A 12,533-nucleotide genomic window follows, 5' to 3' on the forward strand; every position below is an offset into this window, starting at 1 on the left:
TGAATTGGCGTGCACTCATTGATATGACAGAAGTCCCCTTGTCCCTTCGGGGACGTATACGTATGTATTTTAGGGTTATGATAAAGAATGAACTCTTGCCTATTAAATAAAATTAAACATTATTCTATTTAAGTATTAGAAAAGGTCACGCACAAAACACTTTGAAAAATTTTTTTTTCAAAAAATACTAAGAATTTAAAAACATTGTTCTCAAAACATTATTTCTTGTTGCACGAATGAATGACCTTTTTTACCCTTTACTTAGGTAAAAACTCATCAAAATATATAAATAACCCTAATGTACATTCGTACTCTTTGTGGTCCTATTTACAGCGATATTATGTTTTTTGTGGGTAAGCGATAGCTATCGAAATAACATGCACATTCATATTTTTGTGCGCAAGACGTCCCGGAAAGGCCACAAAATTCTGATAAGTCCCTAAATTCATAATTTTTCTGAGGGTACATATATCTCTGTGGGCAAAGTCGACTGATGCTTTTTTCCTAGTGTATACTTCCTGAAGCTCTAAGACACCCTTTGACATTGTAACTTTTTCCCATCAATTTTTCAACGCCGAACTCAGCGAAGCACCAAAGTGCACTATGCCAAGTTTCTTATGGGTGAAAGTGTAATGTGTACTTCTCTTCATACGAGTGTGTTAAATGTAACACCCAGGTGACACCACGGAGTGATCAGAGGCAAAGACGAAAAATCAGGCCTTTTTACATTCGATAGTCACCGTTCTTTGGAATTTTCGGTCTCTCTCCTAAGTCAATAAATTCCCCATTACCTTACAGAAAAAATACAGATCACCGTGTTTTGATTGGCAAACGAACCTAACCCATGTCAAATCTATGTTATCTATGTTATGAGACATCATAGCCGCCAAAGACTTTATGGTAAATACAATTGTTGACATCCAACAAAAAAAAACAAATTATTGAAAATTTCATAATAACATTCCACGTGATTGTTGATAAACACATCGTATGTATGTATCGGCTACAAGAAATAAAAATTGAATTTGGTCCATCTCATTAAATTCATTCATATTAACAAGAATATTCTAAAATCGAAAAATATGGGTGACAAATTATTGTTATTTTCCATGTATGTAAATTTGTATTCATAAGCTATTTAACGAAGATATGCTAATTACTTTTGTACATCAAGGGATTGGTTGTTGGTAGTCCCAAGTTTTATTAGGTAATTTTACTTGAGGTAATTCCCAATTATTTTAGGAGAAAGAGATGTGAGACTTAGGTGAAAGCTTCCGCACACCCGCAAAAATATAAAATATACTTTGATCTTCTTCGAATACAATTAATAATAATTGATTTTAATAATATCTCTGTAAACAAGACCACAACTAACAGCATCGGAATACGTTTCCAAAGGATCTTCGAACAGACCCTAAACTGTACTTAGACACAAATGTTGAACTTTTGTGTGAGAGGTTCCCTAAGGAGAGGACGAATATGGACCATTTATGAAGTTAAACTAAATGTGGACAAAATATTAGGACCAAAAGACCAAATTGTTTGCCCGTTCAAGAGATAGCGTGCATACCATTTTAGTTACATTTTTGAAATGTTGGGGGGAGTACCATAAGTTGTGGACCGGTGTTGTCCGTCTTCGAACTGAAACTAAGTATGGACAAAATATAACAAAGGCTATTTTTTGGCCAAATTTCGGTTGATCAGTTCCAGAGTTATCGTCCTCTCCAGCCACTACATATGGTGCCATCGGGGTTTTTACACCTTTCGGGATGTTTTCTCAAGAAGTATGGACTTGCCCCTGAAAAAAACTTTTACCGTCGTAATAGAGGCAGCGTATGCAAGTTACTTCAACAAAAATCAAAGTGATTCGAGAGTAGGTGTTAAAGTGAACTTATCAGAGATTTTGTGTGGGAGGTATCCGAAGGAGTGGACAAATATAGTCCATATTCGAACCTGATTTATATTTGGTAGACATATTAAGATGTGTAAAGTATGGACGAAATCGGTCACTTTCTTCAACAGTTATCGTGTGCAATTTTTTCCGAACACTTTTGAACTTTTGTGGGGGAGGTACCTGAAGGAGTGGACCGATATGGCTTATCATCGAACTTAAACTAAGTTTGGACAAAATATTACGAAAGTAAAATTTTGGACGGAATCGGTACATCCGTTTGAGAGTTATCTTGCGCAACAACCACTACATACGGTGTAATGGGGGTTTTTGCACACTTCAGGCTATTTTCTCTGGAAGTATGGACTTGTCCCTGATGAAATGTTGTACCGTCGTATGGGGGCAGCAAATACAAGTTATTACAACAAAAACCAGAGTGAAGTGTTTCTTACATGAACACCTTTCGTTTGATTTGGCTCGCTTTCGAAGACCCAAACGGCCGATTTCTGCTTTGTTTCAGGCGCCTAAGCATAGATTCTAGATTCGTCGTCTGCGGTGATCTTATAGACGTTGTTTGGATCACCGCAATTGATTTTATGAACAATTTTTTTACCAATTCACAGGAGCCTTTTTTTGACGATTGTAAAATTTTGCTGGATCTAACGAGAAAAATCCATTTTTGCGGCCAGGTGTTTATGCAATATTAAATGTTAGTTGGTGGAAGAACTGCCCAAGGATGCCTCTATCTCACGGTATTTAACCTGGCGACCTCGCAATATCCATTCATGTACGACATATTTTTCTTGTGGTACAACGAACGATTTTGTGCGACCCTCAAGACCTTCGTTTTTCGGCGCGTGCCGACCACGGTTGATTTCATTAAAGTAGTTTTTTATATTCCTATAGGATGGTCCCTTATCGACATACAAAGATTTAATTTGATCGATACACTCTTGCGGTGATTATCCACATCGAAAGTTGTGAAAAATTATTGGACGAAAATGTTCACAAGTTAATTCCATTTTTTAGCAAAGTGATTTTTTCAGGTCACTATAAACAACACATAACATGGTCGTACGACTAACTGTCCTGAGTAAGTCTAGGCTAAATACTGTCAAACTTTCCAAAAAAAAATTCAAATGGCGCCTGGCAATACGCGGTGTTACCTAGGCCAGGTAGTTTTCGTGCATCCCTCGTAATATATTATACTCTGTTTCAAATTTCAATCTTCCATCTAAAATATTGTGATCTCTCTCTATTGAATGTATATACTTTGTGACAATATTGCATATACATATGTACATAAAATCAACTAAAAACCCTTTAAAATAGCTTTATGCAAAGATAAACAACATTTTTAATTTTCATGATTTTTTGTCAAGTTTTTACCTTGGGTTCATGAAAAAGGAGCGAATGACTTTGGCAAAAACTGGGTCTTTTTGTTTTTATCAATTAGTGGTGTTCGAATATAATTTCAGATGAGTTAAAAAATTAAACACAGTGTTATTTTTGTAAATGCTTTTAATCGGCACATTAATCCTTATCATTTGCAGAAGCTAGTCAAGTCAAGTAAAATTTAGACAGGTAATCAAAATACACAAACAATTACACAAATGTAAAAACGCTTTGTCATTCAGCGTGCGTTGGTTGACATTATAGTTTGCAATAAAATTAAAAATATGTTTTATTAAATGATATCTTCCAAGTCTGCATCTGTTTAGCTACAAATATCGGCTAATAAAGCAGAATCAAATTCGATTATAATTCCTCACAAGTAAACTTCTTTTACTTAACTTCTTTCCATCTCAAAATCGAAATATTTCACATCCACTCATTCTTTACTTTCTTTCCAGCATATTATAGCAACGTTAATGATCTTTAAAGATGTTGGAATTGGAAGATTTGCCAAGATTGGAATCCCTATCACCTATAAAGGACGTGGAAAATCCATTTCATACGGATCAAATGAAGATGACCACCAACTTGCCGCCGATCCCCACCACCACCACTACAATGGATAAGTCATATACCTATTGCAGTAGCAGCGGCAGCAATGTGAACTACGACTCGACAACAAATCAAGTGAATTTGGATAGATCAAATTTGAAAAACGCTTTGAATAATTGTAACCCGATTTTGGGCGGTGGTCCAAGATACATTTCGCAGGTAAGTAATCTGTTATCTAATTAGAATTTTTTTCAAACAAGGAGAGAAAGTTTTTTTCTACTAAAGAGAAACATAAGAGAATTGCAATTTCACAATGGAGAGTTTTTTGCATTTAGACTACATATATTTGTTGGTGAAGTGTATTACCATCGAAGGATGGATCCTGAAATTAAATGGTAAGTCAATTCCTTTTTTTTATTTAAGGATTATTTATTTATACCTAAATCTTGGTCAATACTCACATTAAGTCTGTACAAATGTTCTGTTTGTTCTTGCAACATGGGTTGGTTTTAAGGGGCATGTAACTGTTCACTGGGAGTCCTTTTGCTCCATTGATTTAAACATGTATGTATTAAGCCTTGAGACCGTTAGTCTGCAAACGTGAATCCTTCGGCTTATCTTGGCTTCCCCTGTGGATCCTGACGAACATTCTACAGGGTGATGTGGAACAGTAATCAGAAAATAAGCACTCATCCTAGTCTCCAGTTGCTGTTAAGTGGTATGCCCCAGGTTTATTCTGAAACGTGGCTCGGAATCTTCTGGTAATCATCAGCCTGTAGGGTTCGTAGAACCGATTTTCTTCCGCCTTACGCTTACCTTTGCGCCATACCACTTCACCAATTGTTCTGCTATACGGATGTCGTTTAGTTTAGGGGAGCAGAGATTGACTCCACCTTTTTGTTTGAGGCAGTAAGTCAACTTTACTCTTTTGCTTGTCGCTGCAGCTTCCTTAGAAGCTTTGGCTTGAGCATCTACAGGGGCTCAAAGTATGATTCCCTATGATCAGGCAATGATCCTGTGGCATCCTGCCTTAGAAGCTACTTACCGCCATGTGCCGATATAGGACCAGCTGATATCGGGCTTGCTTCCAGTTGAGCAGCCTGAGTCTCTTCCTCCATGTTACTCTCATCATCCCTAGTAGACTTGGCTGGGATCAATGAAGTGTCCAGCTCGTCGACAGTTAGGGCCGGATTGAGCTGAATGTCTTCCAGGGCTATGTCTTGGTTCTGCTCTTCTGGCACAAATCTTTTAAGTTGGTCTAGGAGTTCCCTCTAAGCTATCTTCAATAGTTTTTAGAGTCGAGAGTAGGTCGTCCCCGACCAATACTTCGGTCCTGTCAGCCGTAAATTGGTTTGCACCAATCTTGGCTATATCGTTGCGCTTTGAGTTCGCCGGTTCGTCTTTTATCCTATCATTAATAATTGGTGCACTTGCAGCAGATAAGGTGTGAACAGAATGAAATACGCCTTTTTTCACGCTCAGTTTCAGGTAAAAGATTAAAGGCCAAGTACTACCTAATTCAAATGCTACCTAATTCATTTGAATTAAGTAGTACTTGGCCTTTAGTCTTTTACATGAAACTGAGCGGTATAAAGCGGCGTATTTCATTGTGTTTCTACCTATACTGCTGTAGGTACCTAGGCATCCACACCTAAAACAGCCGGATCACAATAGCTTGATATCGACGACACATGGCTTGTGGTCTCACCAACTCTTGCCGCCGCTACTGGGTTATTTAGGCTCTGCACCGTAACTTTATTCCGTTTATTTTACTTCCTCATCGTAGTTGATTATTTTAGGGGTACTCTCCCGACCCCTTTTTGGCCCACGAAGAATCCAAAGGAGCCACAGAGTGCATAGGAGCAGACATCTATAAGAGATTACTCTCTGTTAGAAGCCACTTGACTAACCCCAGCAAACTATGGGTCCAAGAGATCACCAATGTTGAAGAGACATGTTGGATCAGGTCTGTCTAAGGCTACAGTTCTGATTCACGATGTCACAAAACGCCTTTTCTCATCCGCCACCCGGGAAGACGCGCCAAGTGGCAGAATTGTATGTCTCTTTCGGTACATGGCTTGATTGTACCAATTAGATATTCGTAGGCCAAATTTTAAGGTAAACTCAAATACGGAATCACCTCTAGCATAGGTATCGCTGCTTCTCCAGTGAATGTGATGAGCATTAGTATCGCATCCTATGCCGATCACGCATTTTCTCTCTAGCTTTCTGGATAATCTCTCAACGTGTTGGTCAGGTAGGTTCTCCATCTTATTCACAGGCGTCAAATCTTCATTGCAGATAACAAATTCATTTAAATTTTTCTTGGCAATTATACAGGTCCTTATTTTGTCTCCATTGTCACGTCTTAGTCCAGCAAACTTATTGTTGAATAAGGGTCCTGAGGTGAAACGTTTATATCTTTCTTAGGTCTCTGCACTCTGCCATTATACACGCTAATGGCAAGAACATCGTTCTCCGGACTGCAGATACTTACTTAAGTGGCTCTTTGCTCAGCGCCAAAACGGCCTAACCCACATGCCCAAAAAATCAAACAGACTATAAAGATCTTACCAGAACCTTTTGAAATAACTACTAAAAAAATTCCATATTACATTGAATAACACTAGGTTATACTACCTTCTAAAATAATGCAATATGCAATTTTTTAGAGTTTATTTCAAAAGGTTCCAGTTCAATATTTATAGTCAGTTTGATTTTTTTTTTTGGCATGTGGGTTAGACCGTTTTGGCGATGAGCGCCTCATTTGTCCTATAAGTCTAACTATGAATAGATTTCCAAGTCTGGAGGTTGGGATTCTTTCTATTGAGTATTGTCAGAATGGTACATGAAATCGCAACTTGAATATTTTCCAGTGGTTGCCAAGGCTGCTACTGTGATGTCAAAGAATGCTAATGATCGCTTGTTAGGCTGCTGCATACTGCGAACTGAGAGAATGGTTACTGAAATCGGAATTCCTCTTGGAATTTTCTTGCAGAATCATGGAAGAGTGCTCGCTTCCTAAGAAATATCTGGAGTAACCCTACCGTAGTCTTCCGATTTATAATACGATTTGGAACTCTAATTTTGTTAACAGAGTTCCTTCCTCTACTGCATGCTGCCTTGGGAGATTAGTTCTATCGGTTTCGGCCAATGTCGACCTGTCGTTGTTTGTTGTGTACAGGTGTAAGGTGTTCCTGTGCTCCTCTAGGACCTACTACACGACTTGACGTCATATAAAGATATGACGTCATACACATGCCGCAAATTTTGACGTTTGGTCTGGTAAATGGTCCGATTATTGTTATCGATGTAACACCTTATTATTCCACCTTGGCCTTAACTTAAGTTGAATGATTTAGTAAATTTCCTAAGCTTCGTTTTCCTACTTATAAGAATTCCTCTAATTTGCAATTCTTTTTTGGAACACACTAATGTTGAACCGTCAAAACGCGGAGATTTCCCTGCACTGAGAACCAAAATATATTATTACAGGTAATTCCTTTGAAAAAGTTGGTTAAATCCTATATAGTACAGAAAATGGATGGCAACCCTACAGCCTCCATGGCTGTGGCCAAAAGCGGACCGATATCACATTTCTTTATGAGGCGATCCTCCAAACTCTGAGTTCACTATAAAAGCCTACTCCATTCGAAAATTTGGTTAATATCTGTAAAATACCTTAAAACTTGATAGAAATCAGACAAAACATGGACCAATATTGACATTTTTGCGCGGGGAGATTTTCTATGCAATAAGAACCCCTAATACAGGATTACATCAAATTCGGTTCAACAACGTGATGGTAACAGAAAAATTATTCAATTCAGGATGATTCGTAATGCGGTAGCCACGCTAAAACTTGGACCAAGAACTCAAAAAATTTTGTTTGGGTATTTTTAGGTCACTATACCCATCAATAAAAATTTCAGTTCGATATGTTATCTAGAAGTATTTTTGTCACCCCTTCCCATGTAAGTACCACCACTGTGCACTAGGATTATGACTTTTTGACATTATTTCTCAAAAATGATTTCGTGTAGTGAGAATGAATGAACTTTTGCCTATTAATGCTTAAAATGACATTCATTCCATTATTATAAAAAAAAGTTCCGCACAAATCACTTAAAAATTTTTTTTTTTTAAATTCTGTGAAATGAAAAAAAAAATTTTTCTCAAAAAATTATTTCCTGTTGCACGAATGAATGACCTTTTGCATATTAATGGCTAAAAAAGCTTGTATTCCATTTAAATAATATTTAAAAGAAGGACCCGCAGAAACAACTTTTAATGTTTATGATATATGAAATAAAGTTATATATAATATTAAATGATATATATGTTATAAAGCGATGATAAAATTAGTGAAAAACATGTAAGAGCGGCTTTAAGCTCGGCCGGGCCGAACTTGTTATACCCCTTCACCAGAAGACTAAATACCAAATTTACAATATTTCAGTAGGATAATGTGGTTAAAACCTAAAAAATACCGTAAATCACGAGGTACGCTTCTATGGGGGATATAGAAAGATATATAGGAAGAAGATTAACGTCACATCCTTCACAATTATGAAAATCGGGAGGTACCGTTCTATGGGGGCTATATCGAAACGACGAAATTCAGTCGGAAAGGGTTTTACTTCCAACGTAGAGTAAATACCAAATCTCAGCCACTTCCGTTTGTTGTTGTGGCCACAACCCACAACCCAAAAAAAGGAAAATCGGGAGGTACCGTTCTATGGGGGCTATACGAAGGCGTGGACCTATACCGTCAAATTTCATATGGAAAGTTTTATAACTCAAATGAGAACAAAATACCAAATTTCAGCAATATCGGAGAAATATTGAGGCTGCAACCTTCAAAATACCGGAAATAGGGAGGTACCGTTCTTAGGGCCTATATGAAGGCGTGGACCCATACCAACAAAATTCTGGGGGAAATTTTTATATTCCCAATGAAGGCTATGTACCATATTTCATCCATTTCGGTGTGATAACGAAGCTAAAACATTAAAAATACCGAATATCGGGTGGTACCGTTTTATGGGGGCTGTATTAAGGCGTGGGCCTGTACCAACAAATTTCTGTGGGATAGTTTTATTACCCGAACGAAGGCTAAGTACCAAATTTCAGCCACATTGGATGAATATTGAGGTCACAACCTTCAAAATACCGAAAATCTGGAGGTACCGTTCTAAGGGGGCTATATAGAGGCGTGGACCTGTACCGACCAATTTAGAGTCGAAATTGAATACCCCTAACGAAAACTAAATACCAAATTCCAGCCATTTCAATGGATTATTGTGACCATCACCTTCAAAATACCGAAAATCGAGAGGTACCGTTCTATGGGGGCTATATGAAGGCGTGGACCTGTACCGACAAATTTCTTGGGGAAAGTTTCGTACCCCCAACGAAGAATAAATACCAAATTTCAGCCATTTCGGACTAATATTGAGACCACAACCTTCAAAATACCGAAAATCAGGAGGTACCGTTCTATGGGGGCTATATGAAGGCGTGGACCCTTACCATACAAAATTCTGGGGGAAAGTTTTATACCACCAAAGAACACTTAATACCAAAATTTCAGCCATTTCGATGTGATAATGAAGCTAATCAGCTAGTTAGCACCCTCTGGCAGGAAGAACGAGTACCCGACGATTGAAACCTGAGTATCCTGTGCCCCGTCCACAAGAAGGGAGATAAGACTGTATGCTCTAACTATAGGGGCATAAGTCTACTCCCTATTGCCTACAAGATCGTGTCAGGGATATTGTGCGAACGACTAAAGCCTATGGTCAATGAAATAATTGGACCATACCAATGCGGCTTTAGACCTGGCAAGTCCACCATTGACCAGATATTTACCCTGCGGCAAATCCTGGAGAAGACCCAAGAGATGCAGATCGACACCTACCACCTTTTTGTCGATTATAAAGCAGCCTTCGACAGCCCGCTGCGTTCAAAGGTATTTCAAGCCATGTCTGAATTTGGTATCCCCGCAAAGCTCATGCGGCTTTGTAAAATGACTTTAACTGACACGAGGTCCTCAGTTAAAATAGGAAAGAACCTCTCCGAAGAGTTTGGTACCAAAAGAGGTTTCAGACAAGGCGACAGCCTTTCGTGTGACCTCTTCAACATCCTGCTAGAAAAGGTTATACGAGAGGCAAACGTCAAAAGAAGTGGCACAATCTACACCAATAGTCACATGTTACTTGCTTATGCTGATGATATAGACATCATGGGCCGATCAGTAAAAGAAGTAACTGATACCTTTATAAAGGTCGAAGGAGAATCTGCTAAAGTGGGTCTGGCGGTAAACGGTGAGAAGACCAAGTTGATGGTGTCGACGCTCAATGCGTCCATTGAGCTCGGACCGACTGTGGAAGTTGGTTCCTATAATATTGAGGTAGTAAAAGACTTCGTCTACCTCGGCACCTCCGTAAACACAAAAAACGACATCAGTTGTGAAATAAAAAGAAGAATTGTATTGGCCAACAGATGCTACTTTGGTTTAAGTAAGCAGTTTAAAAACAAAGCCACATCTCGTTGAACAAAAATAACGCTCTACAAAACACTGATACTACCCGTGCTGATGTATGGCTCCGAAGCCTGGGTACTTGCGCAAGCAGACATGGCAGAGCTTGGTGTGTTTGAGAGAAAAATTCTTCGAAAGATCTACGGACCAATCTGCGTTGACGGTGAATATCGACGTCGCATGAACCACGAGCTGTATCTGCTGTACAACGACATCAATATTGTTAAACGTATCGAGATGCAGCGATTGCGTTGGCTAGGCCATATCATAAGAATGAGCGATGATAAACCCGCTAAAAAGGCGTATAAATACGGACCGCTTGGCGGTGCACGCAGAATTGGCAGGCCAAGGAATAGATGGCGCAAACAAGTGGATGATGAGATGAAAAGGCGCGGTATTCCAGAGTGCGAAGCAACAAATAGAGAGGAATGGAGATCTCTTCTTACTTCGGCCTATAGAACAAATGTTCTGTAATGGGCCAGCTAAGTAAGTAAGTAAGTAAGTAATGAAGCTAAAACCTTCAAAATACCGAAAATCGGGTGGTACCGATCTATGGGGGCTATATCAAAACCTGGACCAATGTAGCCCATTTGCATTACCAAACAACCAAATTTCAAAGCTCTATCTTAAAAATTGCGAGCTCTATCTTGATTTCAACAGACGGACGTGATTACATCGACTTAGGATTTTACCCTGATCAAGAATATATATACTTTATAGTCTCCGATGAATATTTCGATGTGTTACAAACGGAATGACAAATTTAATTATACCCTCCATATTATGGTAGAGGGTATAACAAAAGGTTATATCATTTTGGTTATACTTTTTTTCAGTTAAATATCTGCTTACAGTGCCAAATGTTCTGAAAAATAAAAACTTTAAAAGCTTTTTGTGCGGCAGCTTTTTTATCGAATCACGTTATAATTAAGATTTTATGTAATGAGTTTTCAATCATCAAAATATTATACAAGGATACGAGGTTGTAAAAAAGTCATAACCCTACTGCGCATCAGTCTTAAATAATTCAACAAGCAACCTATCAGCTCAGGATTTCTTATGATTCTCTGCTTTCACCGGCAGAAAATGTGCTCGATTGTTCCAGTATCTTCCACATCCTAACATAGCCTGCAATACTCAATACTGTTGACGCAGTCCTACGCCTGAGATTACCGACCAGATTGACTTCGATAACTAATAACCAGGTACGTCTTGCAGACCACCCCGCACCCACTCACTCCTTTTCGGGATTATTACTTTAACTGTGTCAAAGTTCAGGATTGGTGAAATGTATCCGGTTTCGTCCAATATTTTGCGCACAACTGACGGGTCTGGTACTTCATACGGCATACCCAATACCCTTTTCGAGCCCACTTTCAGGCTCACCGCTGTCGTATTGACGCCACTGTAATTGTAGAGTTGAATAAGATGTAGACTTTTCTTAGCTGCAATACAAATTCTTATCTTACCTTGTTTTTGTACAAATAGTGTTTCTGAACCAAAACGATGTCTTCCTCAGTTCTGGTAAGGGAGAGAAGATGTTCGGAAGACACCGCATTGCTGTTATGCAGGTTTATTTGCACCATGCAAAGCCCATACTGCTTACGTTCTTCGCTGTAACTCCGTTTAGATTATTGTCGGAAAACAATGTTTACGTCGTCGACCAAAACATGTTTTTTTGCCTTATCTGTCACGAATTATTTAAAAAACAATTGAATTGGAGATCGATATAAGCAAAGCATTACGACTGCGATCAAAATGATAGTCGGACTATCGATAGCTTGCAATGCGTCTGAACCAACTTTAAATGGAAGTTGATTAAACCTGGGAAGTTTTTGCGGATTCTGAAACAGCAACAGATGAGAAAATCAGTACTTCGACATTAGAAATTTATACTAATTATCCTATAAAACAGCGCCGACTAAGCAGCGCATTTACGTTTTTGTCATGACTTTTCATAATTTTATTGTCTTTACAAAAAACATCTGTACCATCTCTATACGACTTTTGATTTCTTTCGAGAAATCCCATTGGTCACTTATTAGCATCGCAAGGTAATAGTTCGCACTGTTTCTATTTTTATTCCGATCTTTTCTCCTACTAGTGCTTCTCTGAATATACGTTGAATAATAAGGGAGATATAAGGCACCCCTG

General features: G+C 38.5%; 1 protein-coding gene across 4 annotated transcripts in view; it reads left to right on the forward strand.

Moving 5' to 3' along the window:
• The window catches only part of cnc (NFE2 like bZIP transcription factor cap-n-collar), a 258,184-nt gene that overhangs the window by 24,169 nt on the left and 221,482 nt on the right, over positions 1–12,533 (forward strand). For all 4 annotated transcript variants that reach the window (XM_073959460.1, XM_073959457.1, XM_073959458.1 and 1 more), the window contains exon 2: positions 3,745–4,057. In XM_073959460.1, the coding sequence (XP_073815561.1) occupies positions 3,776–4,057 (282 nt within the window). In that variant the 5' untranslated portion in view covers positions 3,745–3,775. The remainder of the gene's footprint in view (positions 1–3,744; positions 4,058–12,533) is intronic.

Source organism: Musca autumnalis, unplaced genomic scaffold (assembly GCF_047663935.1).
Source record: "Musca autumnalis isolate F117 unplaced genomic scaffold, ASM4766393v1 scaffold_1, whole genome shotgun sequence".
Lineage (NCBI taxonomy): Eukaryota > Metazoa > Arthropoda > Insecta > Diptera > Muscidae > Musca > Musca autumnalis.